Source organism: Ascaphus truei, chromosome 12 (genome assembly GCF_040206685.1).
Source record: "Ascaphus truei isolate aAscTru1 chromosome 12, aAscTru1.hap1, whole genome shotgun sequence".
In the NCBI taxonomy this organism is placed as follows: domain Eukaryota; kingdom Metazoa; phylum Chordata; class Amphibia; order Anura; family Ascaphidae; genus Ascaphus; species Ascaphus truei.
The window spans coordinates 4,951,359-4,971,292 of NC_134494.1; the positions used below are offsets into that span (position 1 = coordinate 4,951,359).

Below are 19,934 nucleotides of genomic sequence, written 5' to 3' on the forward strand. Positions count from 1 at the left end.
CAGTACTCTTTCTATAAATGGTACTGCCAATCATCCCATTTTCTCCAATTTGCACTGTTAGGTCAAGAAAATTAATTCTGTCAGGACCAATCTCATATGTCAATTTGAGATTATGTGTATTGTTGTTCAGGCCATCGATGAAGGTCTTGAGGAGATCTATCGATCCTCTCCACATCAAGAACACATCATCGATGAACCTGTACCACATCTCAATATGGTCCGCAAAAATTTCATTCTGTTCACCAAAAACCACTTCTGCCTCCCACCAGCCCAGGTACAGATTGGCATAGGACGAGGCACATTTAGTCCCCATCGCTGTGCCCTGGGTCTGGTGGTACAGTTTATTATTGAAAATGAAGTAGTTCTTGGTGAGGACAAACTGTAGGAGTTTGACCAAAAAAGTGCTATGATCCTTAAATGGCATCCCTCTCGCTCTCAGGAAATATGTAACAGCCTCTAGGCCCTTCGTGTGTGGTATAGAGGTGTATAGGCCCTCCACATCTAGTGACACTAGGATAGTATCTTGGGTCACCACAATATCATTCAGTTTATTCAGGATATCTTTCGTGTCCCTGAGGTGGGATGGGAGGGCTGTTACAAATGGTCTTAAAACCTGGTCGATGTAGTTACTGGCATTTTCCGTTAAATTCCCAATGCCAGAGACAATAGGGCGTCCTGGGGGTGGGGTCTGTTTCTTATGTATTTTGGGTAATGAGTAGAAGGTCGCAATTTTAGGGAACTGGACAAAGATAAAGTCCATCTCACTTTTCGTAATAAGATTACTTTGGAAAGCATCTGACAGAATGTTATGAAGTGCTTTCTGGTACTCTGGGGTGGGATCACTTGTAAGTACCTCATAACAGGTCCTGTCTGAGAGTAGGTGTAAGTTCTCCGTTACATAATCCTCACTCCTCAGAATAACAAGATTACCCCCCTTATCCGAGGGTTTTATAATGATTTCCCTATCTTGTTCCAGTTCTTTGAGGGCCATTTCCTCAGCTAGTGTTAGATTGCGATTGTCTGTTATCTGGGGGTGTCTAAATGTTTCTAGTTCTTTTGTGACTAGATCCACAAATACCGCTATGTTGGAATTTGCTTCCAAAGGTGGCATGAATTTTGATCTAGGCCTGAGTGAGGTGAAAGGACCCTCACCCTCTATCTGTTCCGATTCTACTGCCAGGTCTGTAAGTAGCCTCAGATTTTCCACATCCAGTTCAGTGAGAGGATCTATGCCCAAGTTGGTAGTCATGCGTAGATCTCTTCTCTTGAAAAGTTTGTGTAATAACAATTTTCTCGCGAACATTTTACTTTCGCTGTGCTTTTTTGGCTCATACGAGTCTCACTCATCTTGGTATTTAGCGTTCGTATTTTAACATTGAGTTAAGACTCTAATAAAGGTTTTTTTAACGTGCACATTTCACTCATCATTGCACATACCCTTATTCCTGTCCCCTGTATATTGTGCATCTGCTGAGTGCTCTCCATTGGGGTTCTATTCTACCCACATTATAAGTTACAGGGTTGCCAGCATCAATCATGGAGGTTTGCCCTCACACCCTGGTGAGGTGTCATATGTATCTAAGGGGAGTGGTAACATGCTCTGAGTCCACCGTTAGTGACATCAGAGATGTGCCAGGTTCCTGAGGTATATAAGGCACAGCACTGTCTAAAGTTAGTTGTTGGATAAGGAGCAAGTCTGAGTTGAGACTTGGGAGTAAGGGGCCCACTAGTGCGTTAACTAGTGGCCCAGTTCAAGGTCAAGCAGCAGCCAGGCTGACAAGGCCTACACTGTGTCCAGGGACCTGGCACAGGGGTGATTTCCCTAAGGGGATAGGGGATCCCACTCCATTGGGAGGGCATACCTTTTAAAGGGAAGTACTGCAAAGAATGCATGGCTAAGCTGAAAGCTGTGAAGGGCAGCTGGCCCATACCACCAAGCAACAATAAAGATGACCTTGATTAAAGATACCCTCATATGTGAGTCTGGAATTACTCTGCAGAGGAAGGCACCAAGAAGGAGTTCCTCATCAGAACCATCTCCTTGTGGACGCAGAGATCCTGATGAGGTGGAGGAGCTGCACTGGATATAGATAGGACTCATGCCCACTACCTCAGCTGCCTGTCTGGGTTGGCAATCCCCACACAACATCTTGCAGGAGACTCAGGAGTCCTGTTACAACCAGTTGCACCACCAGACACGACCATGTAATGGGGACTGGTTAGACCACAGGGGCCAATGTGAGATTGGGTGGGTCAATCAGGTCAGAATATCCGTTACATATATTAAATATCCCCCCACCTCCCCCATATATATTAAATATCCCCCCACCACCCCCATATATATATTAAATATCCCCCCACCACCCCCATATATATATTAAATATCCCCCCACCTCCCCCATATATATTAAATATCCCCCACCACCCCCATATATATATTAAATATCCCCCCATCACCCCCATATATATTAAATATCCCCCCACCTCCCCATATATATTAAAAATCCCCCCACCTCCCCATATATATTAAAAATCCCCCCACCTCCCCCATATATATATTAAATATCCCCCCAGAATATCCCCCCAGAATATCCGTTACATATATTAAATATCCCCCCACCTCCCCCATATATATTAAAAATCCTCCCACCACCCCCATATATATATTAAATATCCTCCCACCACCCCCATATATATATTAAATATCCCCCCACCACCCCCATATATATATTAAATATCCCCCCCACCTCCCCATATATATTAAATATCCCCCCACCTCCCCCATATATATTAAATATCCCCCCACCTCCCCCATATATATATTAAATATCCCCCCACCTCCCCCATATATATATTACATATCCCCCCACCTCCCCCATATATATATTACATATCCCCCCACCTCCCCCATATATATTTAATATATATGGGGGAGGTGGGGGGATATGTAATATATATGGGGGAGGTGGGGGGATATTTAATATATATGGGGGAGGTGGGGGATATTTAATATATATATGGGGGAGGTGGGGGGATATTTAATATATATGGGGGAGGTGGGGGGATATTTAATATATATGGGGAGGTGGGGGGGATATTTAATATATATATGGGGGTGGTGGGGGGATATTTAATATATATATGGGGGTGGTGGGAGGATATTTAATATATATATGGGGGTGGTGGGAGGATTTTTAATATATTAAATATCCCCCCACCTCCCCCATATATATGTAACGGATATTCTGACCTGATTGACCCACCCAATCTCACATTGGCCCCTGTTTATATATCATTGGCCCCCATATTAAATATCCCCCCACCTCCCCCATATATGTTAAATATCCCCCACCCCCCCCATATATATATATTAAATATCCCCCCACCTCCCCCATATATATTAAATATCCCCCACCTCCCCCATATATATTAAATATCCCCCCCACTTCCCCATATATATTAAATATAGGTGTCCGGTATTACCTCCAATTTTATACCGGCGAGGCAGCAGAATTACCAGCCTGTCCGGGTGAAAACCGGACACCTGGCAACCCTACACAGGACTGTAGCCAGGGTAAATCTCCCAGAGAGGGGGGGAAGCAGTGCTACACATAAATAAAACTGTAAAGGTGGTTAGACTTGTAGCCCTGGTAAGATTTTGGGGCTATATATCTTTCTCCTACTGGTGTAAGTCCTACTAAGGGCAGGCCGCCAGTAGTTATCATGGGTTTCCCCCGCTTCAAGCCCTGCCTTGATTGGTGAAGGTAGGCCCCCTGACTCTGTGGAAGGCAAGAGACACGGGAGGGGCCTGCTGACATCATGAAGGGTGGGGCTGTCTAAATTTAGTTGCCTGATCGTGGCAGTTAGTGTTGGAGTGCCTGACTGGACAGTCAGTATTAGAGTGAGACCTGTTTTAGGAGTGAGAGGAGCGAGACCTGTCCTGGGATCAGAGACAGGAGGATGCAGTCTTACAGTTGGAGGAGAAGCTCAGGCCAGACTAAGTAGAGTTGATAGAACTATAGTGTGGTGGACTAATGCCCCTCACCCTGCTCAGGGGGTGAGGAGGGAGCTAGCCTCACCTTCAGGTCTGCACCTTGGGGTGGAGGCCGGGAGCATTGTGAGCCCCGGACAGCCCATCCTGAAGGGGTACAGCCTGGAGGATAAAGAGAAGGAGGAAGAGACCCTGTACGCTGTCTATTGCTGCTGCTGTGAACTATTGGGAGGAGAGAGTTCAATAAAGAGACATTGCTGCTTTTATAAGAGACTTGTGTGAGACTGAAATCTCTCGCCCTGAGACCAGGGCTTCTCTGGGAGGATTTCACCCTACCTATATAGGGCTCGCCAGAGATGGAGGCACTGCACCGTTGCTAGAAGATGAAGGCACTAACCCCAGAAGCCTGTCCCTGTTGTCCCCTATACCATCGCGGGAGACTCAGGCCCTCCTGTTCCTCACAGGTACGCACCACCCTAAGACACGTAGCCAGCCCTCACTACACCCTAGGGGTCCAGTCTGCGACTGGGGGAGGGGAGGGGGGGGGGAAATATGGATTTCAGACTTAAGAATCCTTTGGTGCTAATATTTGCCAATTTAGAGTCGTGGTTGGAAGCAGGCGAAAATAAAACTAAACCGGCAAAAGACACAGAAATTGTTCTTCTAGCAGCTAGAAAAGCAATTATGTTACAATGGATATCATCAACCCCACTAAATATAGATATAGTACAAAACTATCCTGCCTGAGTTGAGATACACTAGAAGCAAGTTTCCAGAAAGACAAATGTGTTTTTTTCTTCTCCAGAAATGGGGATGGTTTATGAACTCTCTGTCAAAAAAGGTGAAAGCAGAAATAGAAAAAGTCTTTAAACCACATAGTGTTTAACAAGACAACTACATAATCGACATTGAAGGAATAAATGTTTGATAGTCCCATAATAGGCTTGACAACTCATTACAAATGTTTGGGGTTTCAAAATAATACGCCTCCCATCACGACTGAAATAAAACTCTCAGTTACAAGTAAATGGCCAAAATCGTTCATGGGAGGGGAGTTAATGTTTTAAATGAAAAAAGTTAATAGGAAAATAAAAAGAGGGAGAAGAACGGATGAAATAATGTGAGGAAATAGAAGTCACAAAAGAAACAAACGGTACGAACATAGCAAAACAAAACAAATACAAATGTGAGTGATCAAGTTAATATCTAGCTAGATCTATACAGTATGTACGTATTTACAGGTACGCAATTATGAAATGACGTCCTTTATACTGATCCAGATGAAAACGATGATGCAATAACTTCTGTAATGTATGTTTTCCTTTTTGGACCTAGTGCATGAAACCTTCCTAAATAAAAATATATATATTAAAAAAAAAGTATTTGTGGCATTGACCTGTGTGAATGTGACATTTGAGGGGATAAAGAAATCTGAGCAGAGCATTGTGTCGTTACCAGATTAGCTGCCGCTATACAATGTGCTACTGGTGACACTGGCAGGTAAGGAGTTATTGCCCCTCTTGCAGAGACCTCAGCAGGGAAATAACTGTCACTTGTTGCCATAGTAATACCCACAGCTTTCTAATAGTTAATGAAATATTTAATGATTAAGAAAACTTCTTGTTTCTCTTCCCGTGGTATGTAATTGCACTTTTCCCATTTCTTGCCCCTTTATTTAGCCCCACAAACGTGTGAGAGTGTTATTTGGTGCAGGCAGAATGCAGGGTCAGGGTACTGATGAAGCACTTTGCAGTTTAGCTCAATGTCAGACCCCCCGGGGGGCTCTGTGTGCGGAGCAGGGTAGCAGTGTGTCAGACAGGGGGGGGGGTGCTCTGTGTGGGGAGCAGGGTAGCAGTGTGTCAGACAGGGGGGGGGGGGTGCTCTGTGTGGGGAGCAGGGGGCTCAGGGTCAGACCCTGGGGGGCTCTGTGTGGGGAGCAGGGGAGCAGTGTGTCAGACAGGGGGGGGGGTGCTCTGTGTGGGGAGCAGGGGGCTCAGGGTCAGACCCTGGGGGGCTCTGTGTGCGGAGCAGGGTAGCAGTGTGTCAGACAGGGGGGGGTGTGCTCTGTGTGGGGAGCAGGGGGCTCAGGGTCAGACCCTGGGGGGCTCTGTGTGCGGAGCAGGGTAGCAGTGTGTCAGACAGGGGGGGGGGGTGCTCTGTGTGGGGAGCAGGGGGCTCAGGGTCAGACCCTGGGGGGCTCTGTGTGGGGAGCAGGGGGCTCAGGGTCAGACCCTGGGGGGCTCTGTGTGGGGAGCAGGGGGCTCAGGGTCAGACCCTGGGGGGCTCTGTGTGGGGAGCAGGGGGCTCAGGGTCAGACCCTGGGGGGCTGTGTGGGGAGCAGGGGGCTCAGGGTCAGACCCTGTGGGGCAGTGTGGGGAGCAGGGGGCTCAGGGTCAGACCCTGGGGGGCTCTGTGTGCGGAGCAGGGTAGCAGTGTGTCAGACAGGGGGGTGTGTGCCCTGTGTGGGGAGCAGGGGGTTCAGGGTCAGACCCTGGGGGGCTCTGTGTGCGGAGCAGGGTAGCAGTGTGTCAGACAGGGGGGGGGTGCTCTGTGTGGGGAGCAGGGGGCTCAGGGTCAGACCCTGGGGGGCTCTGTGTGGGGAGCAGGGGGCTCAGGGTCAGACCCTGGGGGGCTCTGTGTGGGGAGCAGGGGGCTCAGGGTCAGACCCTGGGGGCCTCTGTGTGGGGAGCAGGGGGAACTTGGACAAGAAATAAGGAAATCAGAGAAAGCTGCACTTCAAAGTCAAAACCAACCATCCAGTGTGTATCCTGCCCCGACCCTACTCTGTGAGAAAGGGAGCGGGGAGATGCAAAGTGTACAGTTATATCGTATAGATAGATACGTGCAGCCCTTTAGTTTTATTACAGCCACATGGGTTATGTTATCATTTCCAGGTTACCTCCTTCATATCAACATTGGCCACATGGGAGGAACTGAAGCAGTTTTACTGACATGTTATGCACCAAGAGGTATACACGTCTACATGCAGAAGTAACGTCCTTTCCCTAGCACAGTGTCTGGGAAATATTACTGTGCAGCTTCTATTTGTCTTGTCAAATGATCTGTATTGAAGTGTATACAAACTACAACTCCCATGATCCCCTAAGTGTGAGCATGCGCAGTAGCACACATGGCTAAGACCCGGATGTAGCAAGCAGTGCTTGTAGAGCTCCCCGTGCAGGTCCCGGAAGTACCTCCCAGAGATAAGGTAAGATTGCCGAGTGTGACCTGAAGCAACATTTTGCACATAAATATAGGTCCCACTACTTGTGCAGCAGGGAGGTGCTTGCATGTAATGCCTATGAATGTCCCATTAAACAACTAACCACACACAATACTTTCCTTTTTACTGTTTCATCTGGTGTCAGGCTGTTCAGCTGACACCTGTGTATCTGTCTCACATCCAGAGGCGGTCAGCAGCAAGGCATGCAATATCCTAAATGTTTAAAAACAAACAAGAATCACTGCTGTAGTATTAGATACTATTATTATTATTATTATTAGATAATACTACTTTTTTCTTTTTAACTTTTAATACCATTTTGAATGAGTTTTAAAGCATTATTTGATTTCTGTAGCAGGCTTTTGCCCACTTCCCCAGCAGTGGGAGGTCTTTGCAACACTTTCCTGGTTGTGATGTTCCCAGCAGTTTGAGCTATAAACTGTAACAATAGATAATGTTACCTTGGTAATGTAAGGATATATTGTAGCTGCTGAGTTACACTGACTGAAGGATTGATTGAAACTGAAAGGTAGCCATTTAGTGAACCCGGGGAATCAGGATGTTGCTGGTCGATTATGAGCGAATTAATCGAGTTTAGGTCATTTTCAATAAAGGTAATAAAAAGCTGCATATATTAAAAAAAAATTTTTAAATAAGGGCTGCTTGGATTGCCTCTAACGTTTGCACAAAAAAAAAACTGAGCACCTTTTTCACCTTCCAAGCATATTACATTAAATGTATATATTTTTATTTATGTAGCACCCATAGCTGTAATGAGGCGCCTATGTCAGGGCGACTATGTGTGCTGCTAATACCTGCGCGGCAAACAGGAGGCCTGATCCTCCGCCACGGGGAGCCTGGGATGTGTGTATCAATATCTACTAACAGCGCCTCCACCTGAGAGGGATCCTTATGTAGTAGGATGGCCCCTCCCAAGACAAGATACACACACAAAGTATGGGTAACAGTATTTACTGGAAGGTACTAAACAATAACCATGAAAACACTATATATATATATATATATATATATATATATATATATATACACACAGTATAGTTTATACGGACCCACAGTGTATTCCCCACAGTACTTGTGTGCAGGGGCACCAGTGTCTTAGTGTCCAGGGCACAAAGCCCTATCCCGCCCCAAGTGTGAAACTGCGCTGCCCCACGATGTGTTTGTGCACTTGTGGAAAATACCTGCCCGGAGCTCCAGCCCCGGGTGTCGCTCAGTAAGGCCAAGTTACAGTCAGTCTGTTCCACCGAAGATCCACCTCCGCGTGGGGTGGCCTCCAGCCAGAGTGTCCCCCCTTTAGATAGTCTCTAAGATGAGGACCTGGTCTTATCCCTGATGCAGGCCACGCACACCGCGTGCGTCCGTCACCGGTACAAGGTTACTAGCACTAACAGGCTACGGGGCGCGTCCCTGTCTGAGGGGGCATTCCCTATAGCACAACAAGCTAGAGATGGTCAGGGTCTAGCTGGGACCTGAAAGGGGGATACTCTGGCCTAGTCCAGCGGAGCACTTCTCCCTGGACCTTACCTATCCCTTTGCTGTCCTGCTCCTAACTGTTATCACTGTTCTAACTGTTCTAACTGTTCTAAATGCAGCAGCCTGGCAACGTGGTCAGCAGCCACTGAGGCCCACTCACAATCTCCCTGCAGCAACCACACAGCCGTCCCCCTCATGCAGCCTGAAGCTAAGAGGGAGACCTGGCTACATCTATTTATAACAACGTTTTACCAGGAAGTAATACATTGAGTCACCTCTCTTTTTCATGTACTTCCTGGTCACAGAGTTAAGATGACAAATACATGGTTACGTTAAATGAACAGGGTTATACATGATGTATAAAGACATTGCATGAACAGTTAAAGATCATGTATGTAACTGCTACAGTCATAAGCGGCTTACTATTGGCCCACGTGACCGTGGCTTTAAACCTGAGCAGGAGATAATGACACCCCCTAAGGAGGTAAGTATCTCAGGAAGCAGGGGGTTCCCGGAGCGGATATGAATGAGGTTCAGCTCCAGAAACCCCCTGCTTCAATCCCACATCTATTAAAAGAAAAGAGGCCAGGCCCAACATCCGCGTCCAGCGCCGGGCCTCTAGTTGCTATATATATGTCTGCTGATCTCTAACTCTTTATACTGTGATTTTTATACTAGATGGTTATGTTATAACATAATCCCAAACCATTAGTGTAATTTGCAGTGTTTGAAATTAAGTTCCTGTTAGAGGATGGACCATATATTTGTTTTGGTGCCTCTGTCTTCTCTGACTCATTTGGGGTTGTTTTGTGTTAAAGCAGCAGTCCAAGCTGCCTTTTTTAAAATTTTTATTGTATTTCCGCTCCCCTTTAATATATGCATCATTACAATCCACAGTGATTAGTAATTAGTTGTCGATCCTTTCTCTTGTGATCGATCGGCACAGATTCGGCTCAGAGGTTCACTAAATGGCTGTCAGTGCAGCAAAAGTGGACCAAAAATGCAAAGTTCTGTGGGGAAGACCATGTGATCAAGCAATCACTAGATACAATTGGTGCCCTGCTGGAGAGAGGGCAGAGCTCAAAAAGGGGTGTGCCAGCGCCTGTTTCAGAAGAGGAAGGGGATGTGATTTTGTAAATGGTTACTATACAAACAAAAAATGCTTGTTCAAAATGTAATTCAAGGTTGTTTTAAAAAAAAAAATGCTACAAGTATTTTCTCATAGTACAGAACTGATTTATTTAAAAAACACACGTAGGATATTGCTTGGTCTGCAGTTTTAATAATCAAAGGTTCTAAATCTTATACTTAATGCTGTATGTTTGTCCAAGAAAATTTACATTTCTTCTCTTTTATACAGGCACAGCTGACATCCAACAAATATAAATTAAGGAACCTCCTATCTCGGCATCTTCAGAGGAGCACGGGCCACCACCAGCATGGACAGCGGAGCACGGGCCACCACCAGCATGGACAGCGGAGCATGGGCCACTACCAGCATGGACAGCGGAGCACGGGCCACCACCAGCATGGACAGCGGAGCACGGCTCACTACCAGCATGGACAGCGGAGCACGGGCCACTACCAGCATGGACAGCGGAGCACGGCCCACTACCAGCATGGACAGCGGAGCACGGCCCACTACCAGCATGGACAGCGGAGCACGGGCCACTACCAGCATGGACAGCAGAGCACGGCCCACTACCAGCATGGACAGCGGAGCACGGCCCACTACCAGCATGGACAGCGGAGCACGGGCCACTACCAGCATGGACAGCGGAGCACGGGCCACCACCAGCATGGACAGCGGAGCACGGCTCACTACCAGCATGGACAGCGGAGCACGGCCCACTACCAGCATGGACAGCGGAGCACGGGCCACTACCAGCATGGACAGCGGAGCACGGGCCACTACCAGCATGGACAGCAGAGCACGGCCCACTACCAGCATGGACAGCGGAGCACGGCCCACTACCAGCATGGACAGCGGAGCATGGGCCACTACCAGCATGGACAGCGGAGCACGGCTCACTACCAGCATGGACAGCGGAGCACGGGCCACTACCAGCATGGACAGCGGAGCACGGCTCACTACCAGCATGGACAGCGGAGCACGGGCCACTACCAGCATGGACAGCGGAGCACGGGCCACTACCAGCATGGACAGCGGAGCACGGCTCACTACCAGCATGGACAGCGGAGCACGGCTCACTACCAGCATGGACAGCGGAGCACGGGCCACTACCAGCATGGACAGCAGAGCACGGCCCACTACCAGCATGGACAGCGGAGCACGGCCCACTACCAGCATGGACAGCGGAGCATGGGCCACTACCAGCATGGACAGCGGAGCACGGCCCACTACCAGCATGGACAGCGGAGCATGGGCCACTACCAGCATGGACAGCGGAGCACGGGCCACCACCAGCATGGACAGCGGAGCACGGCTCACTACCAGCATGGACAGCGGAGCACGGGCCACTACCAGCATGGACAGCGGAGCACGGCCCACTACCAGCATGGACAGCGGAGCACGGCCCACTACCAGCATGGACAGCGGAGCACGGGCCACTACCAGCATGGACAGCAGAGCACGGCCCACTACCAGCATGGACAGCGGAGCACGGCCCACTACCAGCATGGACAGCGGAGCATGGGCCACTACCAGCATGGACAGCGGAGCACGGCTCACTACCAGCATGGACAGCGGAGCACGGGCCACTACCAGCATGGACAGCGGAGCACGGCTCACTACCAGCATGGACAGCGGAGCACGGGCCACTACCAGCATGGACAGCGGAGCACGGGCCACTACCAGCATGGACAGCGGAGCACGGCTCACTACCAGCATGGACAGCGGAGCACGGCTCACTACCAGCATGGACAGCGGAGCACGGGCCACTACCAGCATGGACAGCAGAGCACGGCCCACTACCAGCATGGACAGCGGAGCACGGCCCACTACCAGCATGGACAGCGGAGCATGGGCCACTACCAGCATGGACAGCGGAGCACGGCCCACTACCAGCATGGACAGCGGAGCATGGGCCACTACCAGCATGGACAGCGGAGCACAGCCCACTACCAGCATGGACAGCGGAGCACGGCTCACTACCAGCATGGACAGCGGAGCACGGGCCACTACCAGCATGGACAGCGGAGCACGGCCCACTACCAGCATGGACAGCAGAGCACGGCCCACTACCAGCATGGACAGCGGAGCACGGCCCACTACCAGCATGGACAGCGGAGCACGGCCCACTACCAGCATGGACAGCGGAGCACGGCCCACTACCAGCATGGACAGCAAAGCACGGCCCACTACCAGCATGGACAGCAGAGCACGGCCCACTACCAGCATGGCCAGCGGAGCATGGGCCACTACCAGCATGGATGGCGGAGCATGGGCCACTACCAGCATGAACAGCGGAGCACGGGCCACTACCAGCATGGATGGCGGAGCATGGGCCACTACCAGCATGGACAGCGGAGCACGGCCCACTACCAGCATGGACAGCGGAGCACGGGCCACTACCAGCATGGACAGCGGAGCACGGCCCACTACCAGCATGGACAGCGGAGCACGGCCCACTACCGGCATAAATCCACATGTGTTAAGTAAGTATAGTAGATATTGTGGTAAGCTGAACCCAGACAATAAATTGTCCAATAATTCTGCAGCCCATTGTACAACAACTTCCATCCTTTTTACAGGATACAACCGCCTTACTCATTGAGTTGGAGAACATTGTTTGGAAGGAGAGTTTCAGATGGGTCACCATGGATGTCACATCATTATACACAATAATTGCACATGAACACGGCCTCAAAGCCATTTATCACTATTTAGAACTATCCTCTCTTTCCACGGCACAAATCACTTTCATTAATGATTCTATCTGGTTCTTATTGACACACAATTACTTTTTATTTGACTCACTCTTTTTTCTTCAGACACAAGGCACGGCTATGGGGACGTCATTTGCGCCCTCATATGCCAATCTTTTTATGGGTTTATGGGAAAGCACTCACATTTTCGGTGAAACCAACATCTATCGTTCCAATATTATCTTCTACAAAAGATATATTGACGATCTGGTTTTCATTTGGGATGGGGATCTTTTCACACTACACAATTTCATTGACACCCTAAACACCAATGATATTAATCTTCATTTTACATTCAATACTGAGTCTCACAATATCAATTTCCTAGATGTGACACTCCATGGTGACCCAGACTCTGCGATTTCCACGGACATCTACACCAAACCCTACTCAAGGAATTCATACTTATATGCCAAGAGCTGCCACCCTAGATCCATGATCCGTGGCATACCTAAGGGGCCATTTTTACGTTATAAGAGACTCTGCTCAGACCAAGACAAATTTCTCCAACACTCCGAGAATTTAAGCCTCAAATTTGAGGAAAGAGGTTACTCTAGTATAGACATCGAACAGGCCTTCATACATGCTGATTGCTCTGACAGGAACATGTTGCTAAGAAAAGGGAAAAAAAACAAACAACTGCTGAATAACAATACATTTAAAGACAATCCCTTGTTCATAACGAAATTCAGCAGACAGGCCCCACAAATTCAACACATCATATCCAAGCATTGGAATGTGTTGAAACTTGACCCAGACTTGGAACCATATGTAGAGAGACCAAGATTTGCATTCAAAAGAGCAAATACTCTAGCTACATCCCTTTCCAAAAGTCTTTTTCAGTCTCCACCTACAGCCAAAATCACTAATATACCCAAAGGGTTCTTCAAATGTGGATTCTGTAAGTGCTGTCAATATGCAGCACCCACCAAAAGAATAACAACAGTATCCACAGTGTCTAAGTTCAGAATCTCCACATTCATCAATTGTCACACGAGCTATGTGGTGTATGTAATTATGTGTGGTTGCAACGCCAAATATGTTGGTAGGACAATTCGTCCATTACACATCAGGATATCTGAACATATAAGATTGATACTGAAAAAAGATATGTTTCACCCTGTTTCGAAACATTTCACATCTTGTTTGAATGGCGGTCTCAAGAATTTTAGATTCTTTGGAATTGCCCATATTCCCATCAACATTAGAGGGGGAGATCGACTTAACAGATTAAATAAAATGGAGATGCAATGGATCTTTCTGTTAGATACCCTGCAACCGCATGGCCTCAACGTTGATTGGGAATTGCAACATTTTCTATCAGATTAGTATCATTTATGTCTGCATATTCTGTCTTCATTCTTTATTCCTTCCCCCCCCCTCTTCCCCTCCCCTCCCCCCGCCACCCCCTCTCTCCTCCCTTCCCCCCCGCCACCCCCTCTCTCCTCCCTTCCCCCTCCCCCTCCTCCCCCCCCCATCCCCCCCCTCCTCCCCCCCATCCCCTTCCCCCCCTCCCCCCCTCTCCACTCCTTCCCTCCCTCCCCCTTCCTTCCCCCCTCCTTCCCTCCCTCCCCCTTCCTTCCCCCCCTTCCTTCCCCCCCCCCTTCCTTCCCCCTCCCCCCCCTTCCCTTTCCTTCTGTTCCTTATTTCATATCCATTTATTTACTTTTACATTGCTCAGGTATACATACACATGTTTTTCTCTAACAGTATGTTGTCTTCTTGCTATCCTCGTCCTTTTCATTTTTTATTCATTTTTGAACAGAGATCTCTACATTTATTTATGAATAATATACTCATACAAATTGTTCCGTAACAGACTGCTGTTTATTTTATCTTGTATTTTATTGTCTTGCTTTACAACCATCACATGTATACACATTATACGGTTGATATCATCCATGCTCATTCATATGTTATGTCTAAGGGCTTATACTGTTTATTCCAACTAACTGGAGATCACCAATTTATATACATGTATTGTGATCTCCATTGTGATGTATTGTAAGCATTGTTTTTTAAACGTTTTTTTATGTGTTTACACATGGTTAATAGGTGAAGTATCCACCTCACCTGACTCCTATCTGGTGCAGGTGTTTTGGGTTCATTCCGCCTATATCTATGTCTCCCTCATGCTGATGGATCACTTTTTGATAAAGGCTCTAGAGCTGAAACGCGTTAGAGGATCCATCAGCCACACTCGTCTGTTTCAATAAACATTTTGTAGTCACCACCTACGCTTTTATCCTGCTTTATTTTTCGGGCAGTGCTCCGTTATTCTTCCTGCCGTTGCTGGAAGTTTTACATAGATATTGTGGTAGCTTAAAATGTGCGAGAAGGGAATATCTGATTATTTTGCGGTTATGTGCGTCAAACAACCTTAGAAATTAATCTTGTGTTCTCATAGGATAGGACCACTAGCAGGTAAGATATGTCTTCAACTCATTAAGTCACTTTCTGCCAGAAGGGCAGGTAAAACATATCTTTATGGTGGGTATTATATTATACCAGGAGGTGAAATCACAACAAGAGCCCCAACTCCCAGCTTTACATGATGGATTTTCCTTTTCTTATTGCCAGATTCTCGAGCGATTGTACCAGAGAAGTTAGAGATTAAGTCAGAGAAAGAAGAGCCAAACGCTGAAGATCATCTAACCCTAATAAAGAGTGACATAGTTACATTTCCTGTTGATGGTGAGTACCCTTCAAGCCTCACTTGATTTGTCTTATGGTTATATTGAGATTATTATTGTTATTGAGGTTTGAACATTGGTAGCACCGAATACGCCAACATGTTTTCAGCACTCGGGGTCAAAACACTGCCATCATTCGAGGTTAATAATCAAGTAAATTCCCGCATCACTATAAAGTAGTTATTTCTAAAAAGAAATGACCAGGAAGTAATACATTGAGATTTACCTTTCGTTTTCAAGTATGTCTTGGGCACAGAGATATGATAGTGCAAGAAAAGGTGTAAATAAGGCGCTAAACACCCTATAAGTGCAAACTCAATCAAATATAAGTGACTTAATATGATAATAAAAGTGCATTAAACATAAACTTGCAAGTGCAAATATATCCTATTAAGGTGTAAAAAACCCTGCTTCTACCCTCTGGTGGGGTTGTCTTCACTCTTCCCCAAATTGTAGAACTTGTTTCACATGGTCCAGGGGGTGTCATACATCTGCACTTAGAATTTTTTTCTTGTGTGTTTTTTTCCCCTTATGCTCCCCCTGGACCGTGTGAAACACAGAGATATGATGACAATAGATGGTTACATTAAATTAACAGTGTTATACATTTTATTTAAAAACACAAAGTATATGGTCTAGATAGCACTATAAATCACTCAACAAGTCTAGGAATTGATGGTGCAAAGGCAACAATCAAAGGGACCCAATCCGCCTAAATAGTAACGAAAATTCCCGCAAATATGGCTACTAGTGCTTTTGCCCATTCAGTATGTTAAGGTGAATAGGATTCCAAGAGGTCTGAGAATTTCCAAAAAGGCCTCGTTTGATCTTGCTGTAATCGAGTCAAACTGCATGTGGGACAACATTCTTGATAAATGTAGTTTGGACTTGATGGAATTATTGATCAAAAACCACAAAACTACTTTGAAAGAGTTAGATGTTGAGATTGATAAGATAAAAATAAAATTAGAACCTCACAAAGATTGTGTTACCTTTGCTTCCCGCAACAAACAGCTATATGACCTGGTGAATTTAGAGAGAAGTATACTCATCACTAAGAACAAAAAGTTCAAGCGTGATGAGGAGGACTATCTGGAAGGGAAGCAGAAGAGATGGGAAAAGATCACATTTGTGACAAGGGCTATAGATGCTGATAAGGGCCATCATACTCCATCCTCTAAAAAGAAGAATTCTGTGAGTTATCAAACAGATGGGGAAAGGCATCAACAAGCACAGAGCAGGCAATCTCTCAAAAAAACAGAAGCGACCAAGAGTGATAAAGATCAATTGGGAAGGAGACAGGATAGAGTAGAATATAGGGAACGGGATAGGGGGGCAAGACCATGAGAACAGAATCACTATCCAAGAGAGGTGAGATGGGAGAATAGGGATAGGGATCAAGGGCAGTACCATAAACGTACGAACTACCCCCCCCCCCCCTATCGTACCAATGACTACGAAAGGAAGGAGAGAAAAGAATGGGGACATTGGAGAGCCAAATCCCCCAGATATGAGATATCACCTAGAAGGCACCAAGGGAGGATCCCTGAAGGAAGATCCAGGCAAGAAAACAGATAGAGAGGGCCGCAGAGATGAGCACAGGGAAGGTTCGAGACACAGGAGCCCAGTTTGGGAAAGGAAAGAGAGGAATGAGACCACGATCTCTTTTTTAGAGAGGGGACCCTGGTCTCCCACAGTGACACAGAACTGTTTTTTGATTCTGGACGACCTGGGGACCTTAGAGTCGACAGAGAAGAAAGGAAGAAAAAGAGATCGCGAGGAAAAAGAGGAAGAGGGAAACGGACAGTCCAAAAGACTAATGCACTAAAAGGTGTTTTTAATATTAGCAGTAAAATTTTAAATGATACACAGACCAATTTAATAGCCAAAGGTCTTAATGTTGCCCCTGCAATAGGACCAAGTGGTTTTAATTTGTTTTTAGACATTCACAAATATTTGCGCCAATTAACGGTGAAGCGTTTCTTTTTAAGTAAAAATATACACGAGAGAGAACCTCGTTTACAGCCTATAGCAGTTGGACAGATGGATGGGGAGGGGGCTCAGATAGAGGAGTTCATACATTCAAATCTTAAGGAAAAATCTAAATTTAACCCCAGCCACTGTAAGGGACAATATTTGGAAGTTTTTAATCAACTGATGCTGGATGATTTTGAGAAACTGGCCAATAAGAGAAACAGATTCTCAGATAATCTCAGTAAAAAGGAGAGGGATGCGCTCAAAGAGCTGACTGAAGATCGAAGTATTACCATCAAGCCAGCCGATAAAGGCGGCGGGGTGGTAATAATGGATACCAATTACCAGTGGTCGACAAATCACCAAAAAATCTACTCGCCGAACAAAAAAATCTACTCGCCACCTAGTACCACACGTGTGCTGCTTGGGCCAATAGGAGCTCGCCACGATGTTAAATCCACTCGCCCGGGGCGTTCAAATGTATAGGTTTGTCGAACACTGCCAATTACTACCTTGAGGAATCGGGGAGAATCCTAAACGATGAGTCTACGTATGATAAACTTGCAAGGGACTCCACGAATCAGTATAAGGAGGAATTAGCAGATATACTGATGAGAGGTAGAAATGTAGGTATTCTAGATGAGAAAGAGCATAGTTACCTAATGAATAACAAACCAGTGATGGCTGTGTTCTACTTCTTACCGAAAATACACAAGGACCTTGCCAAACCCCCAGGGAGACCGATTATATCGGGGATTGGTTCATTAACCCAAAATCTCTCTGAATATATCGACATTTATCTGCAGAAATATGCTATTGATGCCAAATCTTATCTGAAAGACACGATGCAAATTTTAAATATTGTATCTGTGCTGAAGTGGCAAGATGAATACACATTAGTTACATGCGATGTTAGATCTTTGTATACTTGCATCAAACATGTGGACGGCTTGAGAGCAGTAAAGAAAGCCATAGAAAGGGATCCGCTAATTTTAAATCAACAAAAAGATTTTTTTATTGGAGAGTATCCTTTTTGTACTCACACATAACGTGTTTTGGTTGGATGGCACCTTGTTTTTACAGAGATGTGGAACCGCAATGGGGACTAGGTTCGTGCCTAGTTATGCCAATGTATTCATGGCGGACTGGGAAGCCGAGAACATCTGGTCAGGTAACCCCGATGGCGCGGACCTAGTCCTCTGGAAGAGGTATATTGATGATGTCCTGTTTTGTATGGCATGGTAGTGATGAAGCACTTGAGTTGTTTCTCACCCACATTAATCAAAATAACCCTAATTTATCGTTCACATCGGAGAGAAGCAAAACTAGCATACATTTTCTAGATTTGAATATCTATATTGAAGAATAGATGTTGAAAACAAAAACTTATTTTAAAGATGTCGATGCTAACAATTTTTTACTTCAAAGTAGTTGTCATCACCCACGGTGGGTGCGTTTGTCTTTTCCCTTACGGACAGTTCTGGCGGATTCGCCGCAACTGTACAGACAAGGAGGTTTTCATAGATCAGGCCGAAACCCTTCAAAAACGATTTCGGGAACGGGACTATGACCAAGATCTATTGGAACAAGCCTTCAGTAAATCATTGGAACTTAGGAGTGAAGAGCTTTTAGTACCTAAGGTAACCAATGAGAAGAGTGAGTTCATAGTTCCCTTTGTAACCCAGTACAATAGGGAGGCACCAAAGATCGGTAAGATTCTGAAAAGCCACTGGCATATACTACAGAAGGATCCAGTTCTCAAAGGGTATCTTCCAGATATTCCCAGAATAATTTTTAAAAAGGCTGCGAGTATTAAGGGAAAATTGGCACCCAGCGTTTTTAGAAAAGATCAGCAAATTGCCCCCCCCCCCCAGTTGGCTTCCCAAACCCATTGGGTTTTTAAGTTGTTTTTCATGTAAAGTGTGCAAGCAAGCCACGAAAGACAAACACACATTTTGTTCAAATGTCACTAAGGAGACCTTCAAAATTGAGCATTTTATTGACTGTAGATTGGCATTCGTGGTGTATCTGTTGGAGTGCCCATGTGGACTCCAGTATGTGGGACGTACCTCAAGACTTCTGAGGGTCCGCATACTGGAGCACATGGGCAACATTAGGAAACAGCTCCTTACCCACAGCGTATCCCAACATTTTAGTTTAGCACATTGCGATATCCCCACGGGGTTGATATACAGGGGCATTGAGGCAGTAGCCGCTAATCGGAGAGGGGGTGATAGACTCAGGCGTTTACGCCAGAGGGAAACTCGCTGGATATATAAGCTGAAAACGCTGGCACCAAAAGGACTTAATGTCGACATAGATATCGGTGCTTTCAGCTAAAAATTAAAATATACTATATCTGTTCTGCCCCCCACATACCGCACAGGTTTGAGATTTCCTTATGTGGTCATTTGTTTTTATCAACAAACTATTTTTGTAAGAGGTATTATTTTTAAAGTATTTTTAAAGACTTTTTAATAATGAAATAAACTATATTTTAACTCTTTTAGAAGTGTTCTGTATGGGTTTAATAAAATTATGTTGTACGTTGTTGCGTAAAGGTGTTCGTGTTGTTATTTTATTCTGTTTTTCAAGTTGTATGGTTGTATTTTAAGGTTGATTTGTATAAAAATGTTGGTATAGTTTCTATATGTAAGTATGTATTCATAAT

General features: G+C 46.1%; 1 protein-coding gene and 1 long non-coding RNA gene across 3 annotated transcripts in view; one reads left to right on the forward strand and one right to left on the reverse strand.

Annotated features, from left to right (window-relative positions):
- Nucleotides 1-7,098: 7,098 nt before the first annotated feature.
- Nucleotides 7,099-8,922, reverse strand: LOC142464351 (uncharacterized). Its single transcript, XR_012787662.1, has 3 exons — nt 8,417-8,922; nt 7,530-7,653; nt 7,099-7,427 (listed from the first exon to the last, which is right to left on the reverse strand). It is a non-coding gene; the product is annotated as an uncharacterized LOC142464351 (long non-coding RNA).
- Nucleotides 7,130-19,934, forward strand: part of LOC142464292 (uncharacterized) — a 31,497-nt gene continuing 18,692 nt past the window's right edge. For both annotated transcript variants that reach the window (XM_075567761.1, XM_075567762.1), the window contains exons 1-3: nt 7,130-7,199; nt 10,069-12,326; nt 15,177-15,290. In XM_075567761.1, coding sequence (XP_075423876.1) covers nt 10,148-12,326; nt 15,177-15,290 — 2,293 coding nt within the window. In that variant the 5' untranslated portion in view covers nt 7,130-7,199; nt 10,069-10,147. The remainder of the gene's footprint in view (nt 7,200-10,068; nt 12,327-15,176; nt 15,291-19,934) is intronic.